The sequence below is a fragment of the Lynx rufus genome, unplaced genomic scaffold (genome assembly GCF_022079265.1).
Source record: "Lynx rufus isolate CCGP_SWC_20201006 ecotype Redwood Valley unplaced genomic scaffold, mLynRuf1.p SCAF_59, whole genome shotgun sequence".
Classification (NCBI taxonomy): domain Eukaryota; kingdom Metazoa; phylum Chordata; class Mammalia; order Carnivora; family Felidae; genus Lynx; species Lynx rufus.
This window is the reverse complement of record NW_025814877.1, coordinates 216,108-242,316: the sequence shown is the minus strand read 5'-3', so window position 1 is coordinate 242,316 and position 26,209 is coordinate 216,108. Positions and strand designations below refer to the sequence as shown.

General features: G+C 37.7%; 1 protein-coding gene across 1 annotated transcript in view; it reads left to right on the top strand.

Moving 5' to 3' along the window:
- The window catches only part of LOC124527891 (uncharacterized), a 159,115-nt gene that overhangs the window by 24,510 nt on the left and 108,396 nt on the right, over window positions 1-26,209 (top strand). Inside the window, exons 7-21 of the mRNA XM_047101181.1 lie at window positions 2,516-2,569; window positions 3,794-3,898; window positions 4,411-4,464; window positions 5,596-5,700; window positions 8,595-8,648; window positions 10,796-10,900; window positions 11,449-11,502; window positions 15,568-15,672; window positions 17,429-17,482; window positions 18,088-18,192; window positions 18,749-18,802; window positions 20,545-20,649; window positions 23,639-23,692; window positions 24,312-24,416; window positions 25,312-25,365. Coding sequence (XP_046957137.1) covers window positions 2,516-2,569; window positions 3,794-3,898; window positions 4,411-4,464; window positions 5,596-5,700; window positions 8,595-8,648; window positions 10,796-10,900; window positions 11,449-11,502; window positions 15,568-15,672; window positions 17,429-17,482; window positions 18,088-18,192; window positions 18,749-18,802; window positions 20,545-20,649; window positions 23,639-23,692; window positions 24,312-24,416; window positions 25,312-25,365 — 1,167 coding nt within the window. The remainder of the gene's footprint in view (window positions 1-2,515; window positions 2,570-3,793; window positions 3,899-4,410; window positions 4,465-5,595; window positions 5,701-8,594; window positions 8,649-10,795; window positions 10,901-11,448; window positions 11,503-15,567; window positions 15,673-17,428; window positions 17,483-18,087; window positions 18,193-18,748; window positions 18,803-20,544; window positions 20,650-23,638; window positions 23,693-24,311; window positions 24,417-25,311; window positions 25,366-26,209) is intronic.

Sequence of the window (26,209 nt, the reverse complement as noted above, 5' to 3'; positions counted from 1 at the left end):
TGTCTCTCTCTCTCTGTCTCTCTTTCTCTCTCTCTCTCTCTCTCTGTCTCTCTCGTACACACGCGCGCTCACTCTCTCTCTCAAAAGAAAAAAAAAAGCGTGATAAAAGAGGAATATGAAGTGTAGGACCTATTTCCTGCACCAAAGGAATAGGACCAAGTTTTCCAGATACCCTTGAGGGGAAAAGGAACAGTAACCACTCAGGCCTGAATGTGTGGAATACCTGAATGCTCAGCGGCCCCACCTATGCCTCTGCTTACATCCCCTCATTCTGAGCTGGATTCCATGGTCCAAGGACTGACTGTTCCCAAAGCTCTAATCTCCCTTGATGGGCTAGAGACAAAGTCTAAAGTTTAGTACATTCTGAATTGGGGCTAAAAGAATTCTCAAGCTAAATAAGCAAATGTTAAATATCAGCCTGAGAACGTTATAGTAGCGCTAAGAAGTATCTGTCTGGAACATGCCTTAACTATCATATAACCTTAGATGAATCAATGCTTGCTCATCTTATTAAGGTGCATTTATTCACGTCATTGTGTAAGATAAGCAGTGTACCCTTAAAACTATTTTTGTTAATTCATTTAATTTATTCTCTAATTTTTACCACTGGTAGTGTACTAGGAGGACCATGCAAGTGGTCTTCACTGTCTTGTTTTCTTTGCTTGCAATGGTGTATCCGTGAATGAGACTAGATATGGACCAATCAGCTTTCGTAATAGAAAACTATTTTTTGTCTATTTGAGATTATGGTGGAATTTTTTTTCATATTGCTAAAAAGCAGAATTATGGGTGGAAATCTAGCTATTATTTGAAACTATCCTCTGGTATTGCCAATGATTTCTGTTCCTTATTTTAAAATAATAATTTCAGATCAACCAACATAATGAAAATCATTGTGAGATTAAAAAGTACACATGAAATAAAATGGACATGTGGAATGATTAATCCTTTTTTCTTTAAATCAGAGTTAGAATTTTTTTTAAGTTAATTTATTTATTTTGAAAGACACGAAGAGCGCGTAAGCGGGGGCTGGGACAAAGAGGGGGGTGGACAGAGGATCCAAAGTGGGCTCTGTGCTGACAGCAGCAAGCTTGATGCAGGCTTGAACTCATGAACCGTGAGATTACGACCTGAACTGAAGTCGGATGCTTAACCGACCGAGCCACCCGGGCACCCCCAGAGTTAAAATCTTTAAGTTATTGCTTATTGGTGATCTGCTCATCTGAAGAGTTACCATCAGTATTGAGCTTAAAAAGAAGTTTTGTGAAAGATTAAGGCTCAAGCATAGAGCCCCAATTATATCATTTGGGACAGAAAGACCCCATTTAGGGCAAAGCTTTTCTCATACTGTGTCTGTCAGGACGGAGATATGAATTTACTGGAGAGGGCAAGATTCAGTTGAAATGGGACCCGAGTTAAATAGCGAATTTTACACCAAATAGGTGTTATCATCTTTGTTTCTGAGAATTTCCAGTGGCCCCGTAAAACTGACACATATCTTCATGCTTTCCTGACCTCACTAATTGGTTTTACTACAGAAATAACTTTTGGAATGTTCTGCCTCAGAAGATCCAGAAGAAAAACAAGGAAGATTCTCGTTTAGCCTAGATTTAGCAACCAATGAATAAATGTATATTTATCCTGCTCACTGTTCTAATACTTGTTATTGTGTACATGTAAGTGTCACACAGCTTCTGCTAAGAGTCACTGCGTACTTCTAATACTTCAGTAAATATTTTTGAGTTATCCAGGACCTTCATTTGTAAATTTTCCATGGTATAGGGGTTTTTAGATACTGTATACTGTAATTTATTACTTACAATCTAAAATCAGGAATTTGTCAACTAACTTACCAACAGTGACAGTTTTTTAGGTCGTTTTTCTTTCTTGGCAAAATATAGATCTCAAAAATCATCTATTCGTGAGATATTTCTGTTCTTTAACATATTAATGTCTTTTTAAATATTAATTTGTATGAAATTCAATTTGTCTACTATGTCTACTATGAAAACTATGCAAATCATTAGAGTTGGGAAGTTAAGCTCAAAATGAATATTGCCCTCAAGCAAATCGTACATCATGCAAATCAAGAGTAAACTGGTCTGCCTGGGTCAGTGAACATGAAAGGAAATAGTAATCAGAATCTCAGTAAAGAAAGAGATCATTTCAAAAGTCCCGTTAAAACAGTGGTGAATAAGATCCCAGTTTTAAATTTTGTTTTCCCTGGCGTGGCCCAAATCCTCTTTGGTTTTCCAAAGTGTAAAGCTAAAAATAAAGTCTGATGAAAAGAGGTGACTTTTGAATCTCACACCTTTAGCGTTTTGCCATAAGACAATGGATGAAAGCAGTTGTTAAAGCAGGCACCTTTAGAACAAGTAGAGTGATTCTTTTCCATGTCCTTTTGTGCTCCTTGGGGTAGGTGGGGGATAAAAAGTAGCCAATGAATGCCACTGTGCTTCCTGTTTTGCGTTTCTCAGTGAATGCCACTGTGTATTTGATTTACATTTTCTTCCAGTTCATGGGAAGGTTGAAATGAGAACGCATATGGATGGAATGAAACCTTTTACAGGTAAGTAAGAGACTGTCACTTTTGTCCTGGAAAATATTTTGCTCACAGGGATGGATGATCAAGAACAGTTTGGGGAAGGGGGTCAAAATGCCACAGAGCTCTCTTACTATAAGTCACCTTTTTCTCAATTCTGCTTTCACTTGGTTGATGTACCAACCTTTGACTATTTTCCAGAGTTCTAAGGAAGTTGATTCTGATAGTTCTTTCTCACTCATTGTGTTTCGGTGGAAGGATAGTTTCATGAAGCAACCCACTCACTGCTCAGCTGTTTTTGCCAATGTCGCTCAATCTTTCAATAAGAAATTACTTTTAAGTAGATCTAGAGGATACAATGTTAAGTGAAATAAATCAGCCAGAAAAAGACAAATACCGTTTGATTTCACGCGTGTGGAATTTAAGAAACAAACGAATGGGGCGCCGGGGTGGCTCAGTCAATTAAGCATCCGACTTCGACTCAGGTCACGATCTCATGGTTCATGAGTTTGAGCCCCTCATTGGGCTCTGTGCTGACAGCTCTGAGCCTGGAGCTGCTTCAGCTTCTGTGTCTCCCTCTCTTTCTCTGCCCCTCCCCCACTCACGCTCTGTATTTCTCTCTCTCTCTCTCTCTCTCTCTCTCTCTCACAAATGAATAAACATTAAAAAAAAATTAAAAAAAAAAAAAACAGAAACACAAACTAAAAAAAAACTAGACTCTTAACTATAGAGACCACATTGTTGCCAGAAGGGAGGTGGGTGAGGGGATGAGTGAAATAAGTTGATGGGGTTAAGAGTTCATTTGTTATCATGAGCACCGATTAATGTCTAGAGTTGTGGAATCGTTATATTGTGCATTGTACACTTATTCCAGTTACATTGTAAAGCCCTGACAGGATCAAATTATTGTCATTATGAAGAAAAAAGTCACATTATTCAGAGACAAGAATAAATACAATAAATGATAGCTGAATTTATACTTTTTTCATCTAGTATCTTAATTTGCTGGCCAATTATAAAACAAATTTGTTCTCAGCAGGGCAGACTTGTTCCCAGAGATAAAAGACCTTCCTTTTGTAAACACTAAGGGGTTATGTTCTATTATGTGACTTCCCCATAATTCTGTGTAAACGTGTTTCATTTTCCCCTTCCATTTCCTCAAATGGGGGGGATGCATTATAATGAGAATGAATTTTTCACCATTTCATGGAATGATTATTCTCAGACATTAATGTTCTTGTATTTTCAAAGGAAAAAAGGTTCATGTCAGTGATCTGGAGAAAGTTCTGGGAAGCATGGGGATCGAGCTCACAGCTGAGGAGCTTAAAAAGCTGCAGGAAACTCTGCCAATTGATGGTGAGCTATACAGAAGCCACAAAGACTTTCTAGGGAACTTGGTTTTGTGGCCCGTGTGAACAATTTAAAATTTTTACCTGTCGAGGGCTTTCTGAAAAATCCTGAAATTGATTAGGAAAAGGCATTGTCATTTGGATTTAGTCTGCAGTTTACCAAACCCTTCAGCCATAGCTTTGCCATCTGAGTGTCAGGTAGTTGATCAGCCTATATCCTGAGGAAGAAAAGGAAGGGAACTGGAGGGGACTAGGAAAAGAAATAAAAGGGGAAGTCAACAGAAAAAGGAAAGGTGTGATTGTTTCAACATAATAGTGTTTCCCTCAGCTGTCAGTCTCCTACTTGCCAGAAAATACATATATTTGTCACACTCGGTTTTCTTTTCCATAACTTCTTTTTAAATTTAATACTGAGACAGAACACATTTCCCACTCAGTTTCAGTTGTTTTACTGAAGTTGTAAGTAAGTGAATGTTCATACCATTTCCCTTCTGACATGAATTGTTCCTTTTCCTATAGCTGCTGGAAACGTATTTCAGAATGCAATGTTGGATGGGGTGAAATCCACTCAGGGTAGGTTAAAAGCCTGATAAGAAAGGCAGAGACATCTGAAATCTTCAAGGTTCACATTTATCATTTAGACACGAGTCCTGTCTAGCTTCCTATGTATAGATTACTTAGTTACTTTCTTTTATTTGAAGTTTATTTATTTACTTTGAGAGAGAAAGATGGTAAGTGGGGGAGTGCAGAGAGAAAGAGAGAGAAGGGGAATCCCAAGCAGGCCCTGCACTGACAGTGCAGAGCCAGACGCAGGGCTTGAACTCACCATCCCTGAGATCATGACCTGAGCTGAAATCAAGAGTCCGATGCTTAACCGACTGAGCCACCTAGGCACCCCAGTTACTTAGTTACTTTCATCATCATCATATTTTACGCTATAATGTCTCAATACATCTTGCTAGGAATCCATACTCACAACCCCAAAAATCTAATCATACACAGCAAATTATGAAGAAAAGAATTACCGAATTTTTAGGGAGTTGTGTAAGGAAAGCTTGTTATGAAGGAAGATTGAAGGCAAATCCATAGAAACAAAAAGTAGGTTAGGGTTGCGGGGGGCTGGGTGGAGAGGGAAGTAGGGAGTGACTACTTAATATGTATGGGCTCTCCTTTGGGGATGATGAAAATGTTTTGGAACTGGAAGTGATATTTGTACAACATTGTGAATATGTACCAAATTCCACTAAGGTGTTCACTTTAAAATGATTGATTTTATCTAAAAAAGTGCTAAGATTCTGCTTGTTTTTAAGGTTACCTTATGATCTTCACTCTGTTTTAATATTAGTTAGTTAATAAATTAATGAGGTCCTGTCATCAAAGCTCATTCCTATTCTCTCTAATATTGGTTATAATCAAATCATGTAGCCTATCCCTTCATGAGCTGTTTATAATACAGGCTTCCATTCAAGGTTTAAAGGAAGAATTACTAATTCTGATTTTTCTGTTGATTATTTAATGCTCTTAGACATGTTAAATGGGAGTTCATACAGAAAAGTAATAATCACATAAGTACATTTTCTCTTTTGTTTTTTATTGTAATAATGACAAAGTATATATGTTCAGATAACAATTCGCATTCAAAAATATATTTCTAATATTTTAAACTCATTTTTTTTCATGTTTCATTCCTGTATGTTTCCTAAGCAGGCAAAGTTAAGGTGAATAACCTGGACACTGTCCTGGAAAACTTGGGAATCAAGCTCACACAAAAGGAACACGAAGATGTGACAGAAAATCTACCGCTTACCGGTGCGTGTTTCACATACTACTGTATCTTACGGAGACTTTCTGCACTTGTACATGAGTGTGTCCATAATTAGTTTTACCTAGTCTCAAAATGACATTTTTGCAAAGCTTAGAGAAGAGACTAGCCTTCTCTTCATTTCTATAAGCCCCATATCTTTAACCTCTTCTCTTTTGGATTCCAAGCATCACACACAGAACTATTATAACTACTTTCTGACCCAGTAATGAATTTATAAGGAGCAAAATGAATCTCATAGGCTAGAGAATAGAAAGGAAGGAAGAAAAATATGACTAATTTCCCTATTATTAGTATCCCTCAAATAGTTGTGTCCTAAGCCCATTAATCACTTTAACTTTGACAATTCCGTGTTACAATTCTCCGTGGACAGTATTATCCACACTCCTATTTCCAAGTGTCATTATATGCTGAAAACTTCTAGATGTTTTTCTGCAGCCCAAATTCCTCCCCAAATATGGGTTGGGTAAAACCACATCCAGATTCCTGTTGGGTTGTATCTGCCAAATTCATTCTTGCTCAGCAAAGCCTCAGATCTTAAATTCACTATATTTAAAAATACCTACCCCAAACTATCTCCTAATTATACATTCCCTTTCTCAGCTGGTGGCACCATCGTGTTCTTAGTAAAACAAATTTAAAAATTGACATTTTTCAGGGCACCTGGGTGGCTCAGTCGGTTAAGCCTCCAACTTTGGTTTAGGTCATGATCTCGCTGTCCATGAGTTCGAGTCCCGTGCTGGGCTCTGTGCTGACAGCTCAGAGCCTACAGCCTGCTTCAGATTCTGTGTGTGTCTCTCTCTCTGCCCCTCCCCCAATTGTTCGTTTTCTCTTTCTCTCTCTCTCAAAAAATAAATAAATATTAAAAAAAAAACCGAATTGGTATTTTTCACTGCAACTTTTTCTTAGTGCCACATCTCATTGAATACCAAGTCCTACCAATTAGGAGTGCTGACTATTTCATACATCTGTGATCTGACCCTTGCTTTCCTTTTAGCTTTATCTTACATTATTTCTTGCTTCCACATTGCCCTATAACACTGAGGTGTCTGAACCATAGTATTGGATATAGGCAGGGTTCAAGATTCTTATATAGTCGGCTCTCCACCCTGTTGCAAAGCAGTAGCTATAAATGGATGAATTTTAGCGGGAGCATCTCCTGATTTTATCATTTGCTGTACGTCAACCCAACTACTCTATTACAGTATGTTTACTTGTCCGTCTCATCCCAGAAACTGACTTGTTCAGAAATTATATTAAATTTATTATTAAATATATTTTAATCTTTAGTGCCTCATATGGTGCCTGAAATTTAGTAGATAATTCATAAAATTGTCTTCAGCTAATATACAGATCTTCTTTGTTATTTAATGCTTATACCATGGCATCTGATTTGATTATCCAATTGTCCTTTTCCACATACTCTCCAACTCCTAGAACAAAAATACTTAGGCATATTTCACCAGCCAATTCTTGCCTATAAAATTAATCTCAAAGTTTACCTTTTCCAGAGCTCCCTGATCCATGGAATTCACTTTATTTACTCTTCCTCTTAGTTTAAAATTCATCCTATTCACACATATATTATTATACACTTAGCATATTGTATAAAAAGTGAGTGTCTTTATATCACTCTTCTTTGTTTATGAACTGTGATTTTCTTGTAAGTAGAAACCATACGTACATCATTTTATATTTAGAGGCAATAAATATTGAAGAATGAATGGAATGATGGAATAATTAGACTAAACAAATGAAAAACAGTGAAAAATACAAATAATTCAAAGTGACACAAAGTCTTCAAGAGGAACATCAAATATAGGCTGGCCTTCTAACACTTCATTTGAGCAGTACATAACTAAAGGGCTCCAAATCATTGGTATAAATGTTATCAAAGCAAAAAGACAATTGCCTAATCATCACTCATGCAGTTTTCTGCTTTCCAAAGAAGGTTTGGCAGAAATTATACTCATTTTGAAACAACCAGCAACATCCTGGCCAATTTCAGTGGTATACAAGGGAATACTTGTTCATACTTAGCACACGGGTGCAAACTTGGCCTTCTCTTGAAATCCCCCCTCAGAACCATCCTAATTCCAAGTTATTCCCAATAAGGCATAATATTCTTCTCAAGTTTATTGCTTTTTTTTTTTTATGACTCATTACCCTTTAAAAAAAAAATAATTCCTAGTGTTACACAAGGACTTCATGAAGCCTTAGGACATAGGAGAGCAAGTCTACACATTCGACTCATCACGTAGAATTTTTATTAACCCATTAGCTTTCAGTGAACTGTTGAATCCCCTTTGTAACTAGTTGTTATGTTACCACAAGTCCTTTCAGTTTGGAGACTCTCTGAAATATCTACCCGTCTTTTAGGGTTAAAGAGAAATACATACCTATCTTTACACACACGTATATATAGTGTTAATAGAAGAAACAGGTCACCAATTTGTGTGATCAAAAATCCCAAGATAGTTGTGATAGACAAAGAAACTAGAGAAAGACAAATTGGGAAAAGGTAAGAAGACAAGAAAGGTGGTCCCCAAAGACTCCTCTGACAAATGTGGCTGAACCAAAGCTGATAAATTGCTACACAGCCAAATAAGTCACTGGGACCTTTCACCCTGCCGGTAAGATGGAGAGCAGCCTTCACATTCAAGAGGTACATTCAAGACTCCATTTCGTCCAAGAGATAAAGACTCTGCCTCAACTAATGTGGAGTTAATTCTTTAAATCCAGGGTTTATATCCTTATAGTTGAGTCAGATAAAGCAGTGGAGCTAATGAACTTCGATCTCTTATTTCCCAATTTACCCTATTTTTTGTCTGTTTATATATGGCTCTCTGGCCTTATTACCTTATTTTGGCTTTCCTTGTAGCTAATGGGAAGGTTGAGCTCAGCACATTGATGGATGCAGTGGCCACTGTTACAGGTTAGTGAACAATTACTGTGACTCTAAGCTCCTAATTCGTACATTAAGTTATATTTTAATGCTCTATTCCAACTCTCCCATCACTACCTTTTTACTCTGCCATTTTACCATTTTATTGGGGAAGTGTTTCTACTTTAATTGTCTAAACTACGGGTTGGCAAACTCTGACCCTTGGGCCAAATCTGCTTCCGTTTGTGTAAACAATTTCATTGGAACACATCCAGCCCATTAGTTTGTGCATTATTTATGGCTGCTTTTACCCTACAAAGGTAGAGCTGAGTAGTTGTGACAGAGATCATAAGTCCTACAAAACCTAGAATATTTTCTATTGTTTATAAACTTTTATAGAAAAGTTGGCTGACTCCTAGCCTAGAGTTTAACTTCAGAGTGATCTTACATCCTAGATTGTTATGGTTTACCACTGAGGGAGATTAATTTTAACGAATTATTTTTAATACCCTCTTTTACTCCAAGTAGTCCTTGTATACGTGATAAATTGTATGGAATTTAAACTTTTGATATTTACACTATATACTGAAGTGCAATGCTTGATAAAAAATTCTTTATCCCCTGAGGTTTCTTCCAAACAGTACTTTGATATGCATAATCTGAGTGTCAAGGGAAACGGACTTTCTGCAATTGTAGCCTCAAAGTACTAGCCCAGAGTGCGCAGGACAGAAAGGCTCATGGACCCAGTTAAGATGTTTGAGTCACACAGTATTAAATCATTTAAAAACACACAGCAAAAAATAAATAAATAAAATAAAATAAAATAAAATAAAAACACACAACAAAAATGGGGCAGAAATATGGAATACATTAACAAATTCAGGGTAGAGTGAATGGAAGGACTACACTACTTGAATCTGAGTTGTGTGATGTGCATAATAAGTTTTGTGTCTCTCTCTGTTCAGCAGCATTCGTTTTTCTTGCTGCTGATGTGGTTATAAGGACCAGAATTGAGATTCAAGCAGATGGACCACAGATGGAAAGTGCTCTAGCCTGTGACACAAACTCTTTCAGAAAGACTCAGGGTTAGGGGCACCTGGGTGGCTCAGTCAGTTGAGCATCTGACTCTTGACTTTGTATCAGGTCATGATCTCACAGTTCGTGAGATCGAGCCCCATGTCAGGCTCTGCACTGACAGCACAGAGCCTGCATGGGATTCTCTCTCTCTCTCTCTCTCTCTCTCTCTCTCTCTCTCTCTCTCTCAATCTCTCTGCCCCTCTCCCCCACTCTATCTCAAAGTAAATAAACTTAAAAAAAAACAAAAACAAAAACAAAAAAAGAAAGACACAAGGACAAGTACCTGTTGTTAATAGTTGTAGTTTGCCATTAAGGCCATCAAAGAGCCATAGGTTTTGTGTTCCTTGAGCAGAGGACACAGAAGACCTAAAAGTGGTGTCACCAATGGATTGCCAAATTAGAGTCATTTGAACAAGTGTCATAAATATTTACCACATCTTGAATATTTGGTGCCTCAAGCAATTTTAGAGTATCACAAATATTTAGCGCTTCTTATACATTTAGTCTAACATATATTTAGTGAACATGTTCTCCATGTGCATGTAATGCCTCATGAGTATTAAATATTGCTCAGTTCTTTCATTCCCTTCTATCTAACTTACATACCCTTTACTTAAAAACTACTTGCCTGTACTGCAAAACATCTTAAAAGATGTAGCCCATGTTTTGTAAACTACAAACTTGAACTAATGTACTTACTTCACTTGTGTAATAGAATTAAATGTTCTCAAAGGCAAATGCACATTATGCTGAATTAACATATTAAGCAGTGAAGTAAAACCAGACACAACACTCATAATTAAGGTAATAACAGAGACACTGAATTTTAAATATCTGTGATATTTTAAATAACTTGGAATCCCCCAAGCCACTTACATCTTGCTTAAATTGCTTTACTCAAAAAAAAAAAATTGCTTTACTCCATAATTATAGATATTGAATTTTTTGAGTAAAGGCAACAATTCTGTTTCCATGATGTCTGATGGCGCAAAGGTCTCATGCTACTTTGTTTATAGCTGTTGCATGATCTGCTGAATAGATAAATGACTTCTTTTTTTCATATTTTGGAGATTTTAGGTCATAGTCAAACTTTTCATCTACTCACATTTCTTTCTTTGAAGGAGGAGAAGTTAATGTCAGTGATATTCAAAGTATTCTGGAGAAAATGGGGGTAGAGCTCACAGATAAGGAGTGCTCAAAACTAAAGAAATGTCTGCCAGTCAATGGTGAGTATTTAAAAAAACAATGTAGCCTTTAAGGAACTCAGACTTGTGTTTATTTTTTGAGAAGTTCTAGAATTATTTCCATTTGATAAAAACAGGATTTAGAAGGAATTATGCAGTTCCAGTTTAAGAAGTAACCCCAGCGGTGCCACTTTGTTTATAGAATCATTGGCCCCTTCAGTCACTAACCTGGTATTAAGTCAAGGAAGTGCCTATTCTAACTTTTGATTCTAGTCAGAAGGCATCCTCAAGAATAAACAGGGACATACAGGAAAGTAAAAAGAGTGAGAAAATACCAGAAAGGGAAAATGGGGAAATTAAAGGGAGGCATAGGGAATTAAGATGTGTGTGTTTCAGCATAGTAGAGTGCCCATAATAACTCCCTCAGAAGCCAGGGGGCCATATTGAAAATTTTCTCTACTTGTTAACTGTTTTCTTGGTTATTTACAATTAAATGAGGCCTTTTCTGGGGGTAAATTATGATGTCTGTCTTTCCTAAATGCCTAACTTAATCTTTCATTGGTGTGGTCTGATTTCTTTCTTTCGTACAGCTGTTGGAAAGGTGTACCAAAATAGGTTGATGGATGGTGTAAAAACCCTTAAAGGTGAGTGACAGTTATAGCAAAAAAGCAGATGAATCTGAATCTGAAAAGCAGACGAGAAGCCTTTACCACTGTGTGTGTATGTGTGTGTAAAACTACATTCATGTTTTTTCCAAAGATCTTTTCTGTATTTATTTTACGAAATGGCCTCCTGTACCATTCTTTTACCTTAAGATGGAAGCAAAAATCCACATAAAAGTTGAACTCTTGAATAACTTCACCCTTAAGGAAATGGTAAACTAGAAAAATGTCTAATCAGCACAAGTAGGTAAAAGGAAGTTTATGTGTATAGTCATGGATTCTAAGATCATGAAGAAATGTCTTCTTTGAAAATTCATGACTATGGACCTATGTTCATGTTGGTTCCAATTCATATTTGCACTCCCTGCATGGCCCAGGAACTCACAAAAATTTAACAAAAAGTGAGGCACCTGGGTGGCTCTGTCAGTTGAGTGTGTGACTTTGGCTCAGGTCATGGTCTCATGGTTTGTGGGTTTGAGCCCCATGTCACGCTCTGTGCTGAGAGTGCAGAGCCTGCTTTGGATTCTCTGTCTCAGTCTCTCTCCGCACCTCCCCCACTCACACGCACGTGCGTTCTCTCTCTCTCTCAAAAGAAATAAATATTAAAAGAAAAATCTTTTAAAGTTTGCACCAGCATTGTAGTAACTCTAGTATTAAAGAAATTCATCCTCATATCATGGTCAGAAGAATTTTCCCTATAAAACTTTTCTTAAAATGAACTTGAAACAGAAAATTACAAAAGATGAAAAAATTTTGCCAAAAGGGAATTAAAAGCAAAAATGAACTATTGGGACCTCATCAAGATAAAAGGCTTCTGCACTACAAAGGAAACAATCAACAAAACTAAAAGGCAACCATCGGAATGGGAGAAGATATTTGCAAATGACATATTGGATAAAGGGCTAGTATCCGAAATCTATAAAGAACTCACAAACTCCACACCTGAAAAACAAATAACCCAGTGAAGAAATGGGCAGAAGACATGAATAGACACTTTTCCAAAGAAGACATCCAGATAGCCAACAGACACATGAAACGATGCTCAACATCACTCATCATCAGGGAAATACAAATCAAAGCCACGCTGAGATACCACCTCACGCTGCGTGGTCAGAGTGGCTAAAATGAACAAATCAGGTGATTATAGATGCTGGCCAGGATGTGAAGAAATGGGAACCCTCTTGCACTGTTGGTGGGAATGCAAACTGGTAGAGCCGCTCTGGAAAACAGTGTGGAGGTTCCTCAAAAAATTAAAAATAGATCTACCCTATGACCCAGCAATAGCACTGTTAGGAATTTACCCAAGGGATACAGGAGTGCTGATGCATGGGGGCACATGTACCCCAATGTTGATAGCAGCGCTTTCAACAATAGCCAAATCATGGAAAGAGCCTAACTGTCCATCAACTGATGAATGGATAAAGAAGATGTGGTTTATATATGCAATGGAATACTACTTGGCAATGAGAAAGAATGAAATCTGGCCTTTTGTTAGCAACGTGGATGGAACTGGAGAGTGTTATGCTAAGTGAAATAAGTCAGGCAGAGAAAGACAGATACCATATGCTTTCACTCATATGTGGATCCTGAGAAACTTAACAGAAGACCATGGGGGAGAGGAAGGGGGAGAAAAGAGTTAGAGAGGGAAGGAGGCAAACCAGAAGAGACTTAAAAACTGAGAACAAACTGAGGGTTGATGGGTGTTGGGGGAGAGGGGAAAGTGGGTGATGGGCATTGAGGAGGGCACTTGTTGGGATGAGCACTGGGTGTTGTATGGAAACAAATTTGACAATAAAGTATATTTTAAAAAAATTTGCCAATATATACAATAAAAAATGGAACGCCCAAAGACTTCATATGATACAAATATTTTAGATAGACCATAAAATAAGTATGCTTTAAAGGACTAAATTCACAAAAGGAAAATGGAAATACTCTTAAAAACTAGCACAGGAAAAAATGGATTTGAAAGGAGTCAAAATTTCTAGAAATGAAATGTCTAGCCTGAAAAATTTAAAAACATAATGGTTTTATTGGCAGATGTAAATGAAGAATTAATTGGATTACTGGAATAGAACTCTGAAAAAATTACCAAGATTCCAGCATAAAGACAAAAAAGTAACAAACGGGAAGGAGGAGTAAGAGGCCTGAGGGTCAGAGTGAAAAATCTGCCAGTTTATCCAACAGTATACAAAAGAGCTAACAGAGACAAAGAAAGAAAATGCTAATTTGAAGACCTAACAGTTGGTAATTTTTTGTGATTGTTCAAAGACATGGATCCTAAAACACAGGACACGTAATGAGTCCTAAAAGGTTGCTTACGAGGTCTCTGGTTAATCAAATCGTAAGCAAGTCACAGAACACCAAAACAGAACAAAACAAAACCCTACGGGCAACCACAGTGCATTCTGACTACCTACAAATGAACAATTAGACTTATAGTGGACTACAATGAGATGCCACCTTACACCCCATAGGATGGCGATTTTATAAAAAGGAACAGAAGCGCCTGCATGGCTCAGTCAGTCAGTTAAGCATCCAACTTCAGCTCAGGTCATGATCTCACAGTTCGTGAGTGTGAGACCCACATCAGGCTGTGCTTTGGATCCTCTATCCTTTCTCTGCCCCCCCCACCACCACACCCCGCTCATGCTTTCTCCACTCCCCCCTGCTCAAAAATAAACATTTAAAAAAATAAAATTTTTTAAAAAGGAACAGAAAATAACAAGTGTTGGTGAGAATGTGGAGAAGTTGGAACACTTGTGCGCTGGTGGTGGAAGCGTGAAATGGTGCAGCCACTATGAAAACCAGTATGGCAGTTCCTCAAAAACTTAAAATTACTACGTGATTCGGCAATTCCATTTCTGGGCATGTGTCTTAGTGCATTCAGGCTGCTATAATAAATTTCCAGGGACTGGATGGCTTATAAACAACAGAAGTTCATTTCTCACAGTTCTGGGGACTGGAGTCCCAAGATCAGGATGCCAGCATGGTGGGTAAGGGCCCTCCTTTGGGTTGTATTTGTACAGTGACTTCGCATTGTATCATTCCAAGGTGGAAGGGGCAAGGGATCTCTGCAGGTTATCCTTTATAAAGACACTAATCTCATTCATAAGGGCTCTGCCCTCATGACCTAATAACCTCCCAAAGGACCCATCTCTTAATACCATCAATTTGAGAATTAGGTTTTCAATATATGAATGGCAGGGGGTAGGGGGGCACACAGACATTCAGGCTTTTGTAGTGCGTATCCAAATTTGTATATCCAGCACTATTCAAAGAGCCAAGAGATGGGCTCAGTCTGTGTGTTCATCAACCTTAAAATGGAAAGAAATTGGGACACAGGCTACAACATGGTGAACATGGAAGACATTTTGCTAAGTGAAATAAGCCAATCACAAAAAGACAGATACTGTATGGTTCTGTTAATGTAAGATAACCTGGAGCAGTCAGATTCATAGAGACAGAGGCTGGGTGTAGGGAGGAATGAGGAGTATTGTTTGAGGAGTACGGACTTTTAATTTGGGAAGGTAAAAGGTTCTGGGATGGATAGTGGGTGATGGTTCTAAAACAAGGTGAGTATATTCCATGCCACTGAACTCTATCCTGAAAAATGGTTAAAATGGTAAATGTATGTCATGCATATTCTACTATATATATATATTTCAATCTCACAAGATGAGAGAAATTATTAGACATTTTTGGGAAAATTTATTCAGAGGAAAGAACCATGTAAACTGTTCAGCAAACAAAAATAATACTTTCCTACTGGCAGAAGCATATGAATTTTGTTTTCTGTATTTCTGTAAATCGTCTTGAAGTTCTGCCACAGTCTTTAAAAGCTAATTATATAAATGGATTCCCGCAATTACTCATTGGAGGAAATTCTAATTCCGCCTTTATTACTGACACTCTTAGATACAACTGAATATACATTCGACCTTTTTCTTTAAGGTGAAACCAATATCTATAACACACAGGAATTCATAGCTATTGTCACATTCTAAGGTTATTCAATGTTGCTTACATTCTTCTCTTTCTTCCAAGGAGGGATTGTTGATGTTGCTAACCTAGACACTGCTTTGCAAAACATGGGAATGAATCTCACAGGAATGGAAAATAGCGATTTGATAAAGAACCTACCTGTTGATGGTGAGTAAGCATATAAATTTTTGCATCACTGAATATAACTTGAGTTGTGAGCTTCTATAAAATCATCTCTGAACAAGTTTGTTTGCCAGTAAGAAGATATTTGTAAAAACTTAGAAATGAGCTCAGAAAGAAAATAAAGTAATATTCTTTCTTGTCATTTTATTAACATATTTCATCAATCTTTTTAATTCTGGATCCAAAGGAATGCTAAAAACATAGTTCTTTGATTAGGACTACAAAAAGTGAGGGAATAGATAAATAATTAGGGGTGAAAATAGCATGAAAAACGGTCTAGAGGAGATGAATACAGAAAAAATCGGAAAATAAAAGAGAAAATGTGGGAGATTAAACATGAGAGGCACATTCCAAAGCCGTATGATAGCACTCATTCATTTTCTCAGAGCGGTCTGCAAACACTCAGGCTATAACATACAGAATTTTGCCTTTTTCTGAAGCTACATAATATCCCACTCCTATTTCAAATTCCATGATCTAACTAAAGGCCACGTTCTCAGGCAGCTCCCTTGAAGCTAGAACTAGAAACACTGAAATACAATTGAAGCTGAATGAGGGCTGAAATGCAGTGGTTCAATGAAAATATTATGCTAAGTGAAAGAAGCCAGTCACAAAAGAGCACGTATTGTATGATTCCATTTATAGGAAATGTCCAGAATAAGCAGATCTGTATGTACTACATATTAATGTTTCCATTTGGATTTTTAGAAATCTTTTCCTCATATAATATACTGACACTTAGTCCTGACACTTTCCCTGACACAGATAGATTAGTGATTGCCTAGGACTGCGGTTGGGGCTGTAGATGGGAACTGCAAATTAATGGTATGAGGTTTCTTTTTTTTATAATGAGGTTTCTTTTGCGGAATATGAAAATGTTCCAAAATTAGATTGCAGTGATAGTTGCAGAATTCAGTCTATATCCTAAAACTGTTCACTTGTATACTTGAAATGGATGAGTTTGTTTGGTATGCAAATTATATCTCAATAAATTGTTTAAAAACGAACATTGGCCTGCTCGGTACTTTTAGAGCCAGAAGATAATAAAGAACAAAAGTGACATGAAGCTTCTATTTACATATTTGTCATCTACAAGTTAGACAAAAAATAATAATGTGTGCAAATGCAATGTCTTAGTTGTTTTTGGTCTAGTAAGGAAAAATGAATCTGAGATCCTATAGAATCCCAAATTTCTATCTTTGTAATATGCTTTCATGTTAATGTCTTTAAATATTGATTTAAAAATATACAGAATCTCTACTTTTAAAATGATCTCAAGCCAATCACTGAAGTGATCATTAATTTACTCATAGGGAATAAAGGAGTAAGAAACTCTGTGTCAAAAAAAAAAAAAGTCAGGAACTACTAAGTATCAGCTTATTACATAAGGAGATCAATTGTGAGAGCCAGGTACAAACATTAATATGTAGCACACAAAAATTGTAAATTCCGTTCCTTGTGCCTGATGTAAACAGTGGAGAGTTTCCCAACGTATAGGAGTCATGAAGCCGACTCTGTGGGAAATGGTGACTTAATTTTATATCTCATCCTTAACTACCAGAGGTTTAATTTTCTGTAGTTCAATGAATCAAAGCTCTAGTAATATTTTAGAACTTCTGGCTCAAGATGAATATAGGATAAAATATTAGAGTATACATATATTGCTTTCTTTTTTAAATTCCATATTGCTAATGAGTGCCGGTGTTATATTTGTATTTGATTTACGTGGCTCTCTTAACAGATAATGGGAAGGTTGAAGTGAAAAAGTTAATGGATGCATTGAAAATGTTTTCTGGTGAGTGGCAAGTTACTATAAAATTGTACTATTTTTAAAATATCTCCTCAACTTCCCCAAACTGTTTATATGTCTTTATATTATGTCTCATTGAATACTTGTTTTCAGAGTCTTATGCTGTATTTATTTGTACAACTTAAATTTTAAAAATACAATGAAAATTCTGTGTCTTGGTAAGAAATCTGGCCCAAATGTTTTTAATAAAGCAATAATACCACTTACCTCACTAATATTCAAATAATCCCATACCTTGATAGGCATATATGAAGAGGAAAATCACATAATTTAGGATCTCCCCAGAATTCTAAGTTCCCCTGCCAAAATTATAAATTTCCATGATTTCCATCATTCTAACTTGCTGGCCAATCTTAAAAGCAAATCTACCCTCTGCTGCATTAGATGCACACAGATCCATCACTAAGAGAGTATGCCTTTTAGGAGATTAAGGACCTGTGTTCTATTTGTGGCCTCCCTGTGATTCTGTGTAGTTGTATGTGTTTCCTTTTACTCGCTCGCTACCTCCGAGCTGAAGGTGATCATTTTTTCATTATCTGGAATCATTAGATTCCAAATTGCCACGCACTGATGTTCCTGTCTTTTGAAAGGAAAAAAGATTGATGCCAACGATCTGCTAAAGGTCCTGGGAGCCATGGGGATCGAGCTCCCTGAAAAGGAACTAGTGAGGCTGAGACAGACCGTGCCTATCGACGGTGAGCCATATAAGTCTCAGAACAGCCTTTCCGGGGACGTTGGTTTTGGGGGGTCATTGTCAGCAGTTCTAAATTGTTGTCTCTTTGTTTCTCCTAAAAAGTACTGAAAATAATTTTTAAAACAAATTAAGTTTGCTGATGTACAGATTCAATCTGTGAACCCAGCTCTTTAACCATAACCATATTGCCATCAGAGTTGATGCAGGTTGTAATAACACTACCCAGTCACGCCCCTGAGAGGCCTGCATGATAGGAAGGAAACTGAGGGAAGTGAGACACAGGTTAAAAAAAAAAGGGGGGAGGGGACACAAAGAAGTAGTGATTTTTTTTTTCCTGTACAGTATAGTCTTCCCAGCAGTCTTCTTGGTTGCTGAACACTGGGTACATTTTTGTCACAATTTTTTTCCTAAAATAATTTTTATTTGATGAGGAGATAGAACAGATTTCCTAGGGAAAGAGTAAAAAAGATTGCTCCTAGAATTACCCAATCGCCCAAAAACTGTGTGTCCATGTTCTTTTCCTTTGGATATAAATTATGGTTATTCTTTTTTAATAGCTGCTGGAAAGGTGTATAAGAACAGATTGTTGGATGGTGTGAAGTCTGTAAAAGGTATTTAAGAACCATGATTAGCAGAAAAGTCTGCTAAATGTCAACACAAATATCAACACAAACATCTTACCACCAGGTTTTGAGTCATGTCTACATTCCTGTATTTAGATTTTTTTATTTCATTATGTTAAGTATTTTTGCATAATCACCCATGGTATAGTATTGCAAGGGATCCATTCACTCTTGGAGAATATTTCTAAATAGCACCCCCAAAGAATCATTTGAAATCTAATTTATACAACACATAATATACAGAATATCATAGGCAGTTTTTCTGAGCGTTTGCCCACCAACAATACAAAGGATTTTGGAGTGACCTTTAATAATTTTATGGCACAAATCAAGTTATTTTCTTTTTTATTTTATTTATTTATTTATTTATTTTATTTATTTTTAAGGCAGAGGAGACAGAGCATGAGTGGGGATGGGGCAGAGAGAGAGAGGGAGACACAGAACTGGAAGCAGGCTCCAGGCTCTGAGCTGTGAGCACAGAGCCCGACGCGGGGCTCGAACTCACAAACTGTGAGATCATGACCTGAGCCGAAGTCGGACGCCCAACCAGCTGAGCCACCCAGGCGCCCCTCAAGTTATTTTCTATAAAACATTCTTTCCTAAAGACCAGTTAACCACAATAGCAGCAACAGCAAATGTGGAAAAGAAGCATGGTATTGTGGCCAAAATGCTTTTTTACTTCCTCTTCCTGTAGGTCCTTAGAAAAAGAGACCAGAAGGGGAAGTAGGAAGGGAAAGAGGAAAAGGGTAGAAGGTTTGCTGCTATTTAATGAGAGAAGCCTCTTGCAGGTGGCAGGTGGCCTCCTGACATCCCAGATACTTGGAATAATTCCAGTCAGCAACATTCTTGGAGAATTTTGTGGTGAATGTGTTGTTCATGACAGTTTTCTCTTTGAGAGCATTGAATCCATTTTTATAGTCTTTTCATCTTTCATACACTTTTTGTATATTGCAATAGCAGAACATTGATGATCTGAATCTTGAACTATCCCTCTCAGCTGATCCCTTGGCTTTGTTTTGGGGACAGACCTGCACAGTACTCTCTCTGTATTCCCCATGGGGACAGTCCTATCATTGGTATTCTTTTGGCCCCTCTTTTAACAGATGAGTATTACTTAATACTACAAATAGTAACTTTAAACACATAATCACAGCCTGTCACCCAGTAATGCTTCAACCTCAGAATATTTTTTAAGTAGGCTAAATGCCCAATGTGGGGCCTGAACTCACGACACCAAGATCAAGAGTCACACATTCTACTGACTAAGTCAGCCAGGCACCCCCAACCTCAGAACATTTTATCTAAGTTGTTCTTGACATCATTTTCGGTGATTTACTGAGTCAACCTTATATGCCTGTTCACTAATACAAATAAATTGTACCTTTTTCTTTGTTTTTTTATCATACTAAAATGCATGTGAGAAAAAAAATTATATATAATCTTTGGAAATCACGTAATATTTTTTTTCATGATTACTTCCTGTTTGTTTCTTTTTTTTTTTTTTTTCAACGTTTATTTATTTTTGGGACAGAGAGAGACAGAGCATGAACGGGGGAGGGGTAGAGAGAGAGGGAGACACAGAATCGGAAACAGGCTCCAGGCTCTGAGCCATCAGCCCAGAGCCTGACGCGGGGCTCGAACTCCCGGACCGCGAGATCGTGACCTGGCTGAAGTCGGACGCTTAACCGACTTCGCCACCCAGGCGCCCCACTTCCTGTTTGTTTCTTAAGGAGGAATGGTTAAAGCCACTAACCTAGACAATGTTCTGGAAAATCTGGGAATTGAACTCACAGAAAAGGAACGTGAAGCTCTGGCAGAAAATCTGCCACTTAGTGGTAAGCATTGTAGATAATAATGAGCCTTAGGAGTTTACATTTATGAGCTTGTGTAAGAGAATGTATATTAACTAGTGATATTTGGTATACCAAAAGAAATTAGAAGCATTTGCAAAGATAGGGATGAACAGTCTTCATTTAAGAACAGATCACGTATTATTTAGGGGAAACTACATTTTTATTTAAAAACAAACCTAATCGGGGCGCCTGGGTGGCGCATTCGGTTAAGCGTCCGACTTCAGCCAGGTCACGATCTCGCGGTCCGTGAGTTCGAGCCCCGCGTCAGGCTCTGGGCTGATGGCTCGGAGCCTGGAGCCTGTTTCCGATTCTGTGTCTCCCTCTCTCTCTGCCCCTCCCCCAATCATGCTCTGTCTCTCTCTGTCCCAAAAATAAATAAACGTTGAAAAAAAAAAAAATTTAAAAACAAACCTAAAATTGTGTCCCGGGTAAATGCAGCAGCAGTTAAATTCTTTCCCCCGTGAAAGTCCAAGGCGAGAGTATCTTTGGGTAATGGACAGTGGCTCTTCTCCATTCAGCGATACAGGGATCCAGGTTCCTTGCCTCTTGGATTCCTTTTTAAGGCCTTGTCATCGTTTCTATCTAATAATGGAATGGAAAGGAGAGCATGAAGGAGAGAGAGTGCACGCGTTATTTCCGCAGCCATTCCTTTGTGGAGAACTGGTCACATGGCTGCGCCTAAATAAATGTGAGGCGGAGGTGGGGCGGTAGAGATGTAGTATCTGTCTGGGCATCCACTTCCATTTATGATTCTATGCTCTGAGAGGAAATCAGAGTATTGGTAGGTAGTTAGCTGCTTTTTGTGTTTTGTTTTGTATTCATTGACAGTTGCCTCAAATATACATGCACCATGTGATTTGAAGCCCAGGAGGCCTTCCCTAAAAAGGCTCCGTGAGACTAGAACTGAAGAAGATAAAACGAAATCAAATCAAAATAAATCCATAAAGGAAAACTGTTTCCTAGTCATCTTCATTGAGGTTAACAGTATATATTTCCAGGTAACAAGCCCAACACCAGATTGCAGCAGATAGTTTTGTTTTGTCCCCAGCTGAGGACTGTTAATGCCTAAAGGAGCCTGTAACCAACCACAACTTAGACAAGCCTTAAGTTCCGCAATGGGGAAACTGGCTCATTAACAGAAAAAAGGTGTAGTCTTAGGCTTCTTTGCTTCTCTTGCACATGCTTGGCTTCTCTGTCACCTGCCCATTCCAGCTTCACGTTCTTCAAGTCGAATCACTTACCTTCTCGTTATGTTTTAAAACATCACTCAGAAATGTTAGAAAGACCTAAGGAACAGGGGTTATGGTTTATGCAGTCAGCTATCCTCTTGAGGCTTTTGGTTTATAGATTTGTGGAATTGTAGGCCTTCCTTTATTTTGCTTTGGGGAATGGTGGTGTGCAACCAGTGAGGTTAGTTGGACAGAGCCGTGATCTCAAGAGAGCCATGCTTGGGGTTTAGTGCTCTGATTTGGCCATCAAGAGGGTCTTCATAATTTGCTTTTAAATTTTTTGATGTTTATTTATTTTGGAGACTGAGAGAGACAGAGCGTGAGCAGGGGAGGGGCAGAGAGAGAGGGAGACCCAGAATCTGAAGTAGGCTCCAGGCTCCGAGCTGTCAGCACAGAGCCCGATGCGGGGCTCGAACCCACGGATCGTGAGATCGTGACCTGAGCTGAAGTTGGACGCTTAACCGACTGAGCTGCCCAAGTGCCACAAGAGAGTCTTCACAATTTTATCTTTGAATTTGTGTTTCCTAATTGAAGTCTGATGGGAAACTAGAGCATGGCTAGGGCTTGGCACCCTGGCTCAGGCATGTGACTGCCCCTGCCATTTAGTCCCCAGGATGTATTCTGGATCAACCACTCCACAGCCTCTGGTATGGCCAACCTCCCCTTCACCACCATGCCTGGCAACATCTGCATCCCCTGACCCCAGCAGGGACCTGGGCATGGTTGCAGGGAGGGCTGGCATTGGCAACCTGTACCTGAAGCATGGCAGCAGCAGTCCCCACTCTGGGCTGGCAGGGTCAAGCCTGTTCCTCATCCCCTTCCAGGTATCTAGTGTGTCCCCACGTCAAGGCTGCATTACTCTTGGGAGTCGCCTGTCCATAGTGAGTTGAGGCAACCAGTGCATAGGAAAGTGAGACACGTGACTCAATTTTCAGATGTGTGGTTCTGGCGGCAGGAGGAAGGAAGTCTGCTGCTAGTGAGCCTCGTGCATGCTGAGTAATGGGACCACCCAGGGTGCCTGTGAGGTTCTGCACTCAACCCTAGAAGATGCCATGCCTGTGACAGTGCAACATTTACCAGCTGACTTATAAACAAAAACTAAAACAAAAACACCACGATGACAGTTTGGGAACAAGACTGTGGAAGAAAAAAAAAGCAAAGTTTTTTTTCCTGATTTTTGAACAAGGGGTCCCACGTTTTCATTTTGTACTTGGCCCAGTAAATAAAGTAGCTGGTCTTAGGGGGTTGATCAATCCTTCCTGATATTGGAACAATGCCATATTGCTATAACTCTCTAGCTTTAGCTAATGATTTCTTTTTTCCCAAACATAGAAAGGTAGAAACGTTTACCCAAACTTTATGCATGTGCTGGTAACAAAAGATTGAGAACACATAACCAGCCATTCCAAGTTAATAGTTGAAATAACTAAAGAAAAGTATTAGTAAAAGATAGAACATGAAAAATGTTCTCAACATCAATCATGGGAAGAACCTTGCGTTTGCATCAGAAGGGCTATCAGAGACCAAACAACAACATACTTAGCCTACTGTAACATTCCTGCAAGCATAAGACAGAGAAAGCTTTCTTGGGTTAACCCTCTATCTACCATAGAATGAATTCTTTGCAATCCATTGCATAGAAGTTTTTGGCTGGTGAGATTAAATTGTGGGGAGAATCTCTATTTCTTAATTTAGCTCCTTTATCTTTTTATAATATTGCCAAATTATGGTATTTCTTACAGCTAATGGGAAGACTGAGCTCAAAAAATTGATGGAAGCAGTGGAAACTATTACAGGTTAATTAGAAGTTTCTACAAATCTAATGTCTTTATTCTTTAGCTAATTTATATTTTTATGTAGAACCATCATTTTTACATTCCCTTTTGTATTCTATTCTACCCATTTTTCTTCTATATTGATGAATATCTGCATACAGTTGCCCAGAATTACACATTAGAACATTTGCATTTTAGCACTAATTTTTCTGTGTGAATTTATAGTAGCAAATTTCTTAGTTTCTGGAATATTTGCCAAGAATAGTCACTATTCTTGATTTTGAAAGCCTAAATTTGAATTAGCATAGCTAATGATACAGCAAACTTTCACAGAGATAAAATTCTGTTATCATTAAGAGATTAGGGGAGAGATAATATCCTTACAAAATAAATGGATCTTATGCCTACAGTGTCCTAATTTGTATTATATAAACTGCATCAGTATGTCTATTACTTTACTAAGCGTAAGAGAGAAATTCTATTTCTACCCCCAATTAATGACAGTGGCGAACAGTTAACATATTGTGTGTGTTTGCTCATTCAGCTGTTGTAGCTGAAGCTGTAAAGGGTCAACAGGTTTGGGGGGGCTGTGGTTAGGCCCTTCTCTCTACTAATCTGTGACCATTTTGTTATGTTGAAGGGGGAGAGGTTGATGTCAGTGATGTAGGAGATGTTCTGGAAAACATGGGAGTAACTGTCACAGATAAGGAATGTGTAGAGCTCGTAAAAAACCTGCCAGTTAATGGTAAGCATTTAAAATATTAATATGGTCTTGAAGGAAGCACACATTTCTTATTTTGTTTATGAGAACTTCTGTATACTTTCTGATAGCATAGAAAAGATGCTTTCAAAAACTACTTAGTATGAATGATTTCACTCATGTAATTATGTATCTTCACATACTGATAGATAATATGTAGGTATATTCTAGGTTGTTAACATGAATCATCTAGGGACTTGTGGCTGCACCATAGACTGAGAAGGAAGAAGTAGAAAAAGGCACTTAAACAAAACAAAGACCGAAAAAGTACAGCCATTGTGATATGGTTCAATTTATACACTTACGTATGCAAATAATTTTTTTAAAAAATGAATGGTACGTTTTCACCTTAAGAGGATGCTATCTAATGGTAGAACATCAGTAACTGTAAGCTGAGTGTATATGGGGATTCATTGTTTCCATTCTACTTTTGTATATATTTAAAATTCTTTACAATAAAAACATTTCAAGAGAAGATTTTTAAGAAGGAATTCCATTAATTTTTAGTTGGAAATCAGTTGCTGCTTTATTCACAACCTGCCATCAGGGCTAAGAAGTACCTTTTGTAGTTGTGGTTCTATAGATGGAGAATTGTAAAAGTTATACTGGGTGCTAACTAGGTGAGAGAACAGAAAAGGACATTAGAGAGCTGAAAAGGAATTTAAAAAAAGTACTAAGATTACAAGAGTAACATGCTTCAGTGTCAATAATTGAATAGAGTGGATACATTGGTGGCTATTTCATTTTTAAAAATTTGAAAGTAAATTGGAAATTTTCTAGAAAAAATTACAAATCCTCCTTACATTAAATAATGACTTGCTGCCTTGGTGAATCTCCACGTCACTTACTTATGTATGACCTGATTTATGTTTCCACGTAGCTAAAGGAAAAGTCTACAAGAATAGGTTACTGGATGGTTTGAAGTCTCTTAATGGTAAGTGAGCAGCATAATACAAAGCCAGATGATTCTAAGAGACACATTATACTATCTCCTAGATATCCAATTGTGAACTTCACTAACCTCCTTAAATACTGATATCATTCCTAGCTTCTGATATAGACCTGTGAGCAAATTATCTCCATATAGAAATTTAAATAATATTTTACATAAGAGAAAATAAAGTCTGTGTCAGAACAGTAAAATTAAAGGGAAAATATTTGGGGAATTTGGTTAGGCGTTGAGACAATCAATAAAATAAACACAAATGAGCCCACTTATTAGTGAGAAGATAAAATAATGTTTTTCATTACTATGAATTATTAAATAGTAATGCAGGCCCTTTTAAAGCTTATGCTTTGTAAACCTGTCCCCATGATCCCACTAAAGAAAGAGGTTCTTTTTAAAGAGCTATTATCTATTATTATCTATTATTGACCCGCTTTGTACTATAGACACTTGATGTTCCTGCTGAAAATAACATTAGTATATGTCAACAATTTGATGTATTTGCTAAAACAAGTCAACTGTCATGCTATATATGAGCCTATTTAAGTTATTTAAATCCAAAAACTATGCAGCATGCTAATTGACTATAATAAAATGCATTCTGGACAATTAGTTCAAGATTTCAGTTTTGTTTTTTTTTTCTGCAGATGGAAATTTCTAAGAACTAAAATCCCCAAACAAAAATTTTAGAAAAAGATCCCTTGCTTGCAAAAGAAAAATATTTCTGACAGGGGACACCCTTTATATTTCCACCTACACTACAGCCATGTGGGCCCATAGGTTATTTAAATATATAAACTGTATTTTTCTTTCCTTTGGCTATTTCTTGACC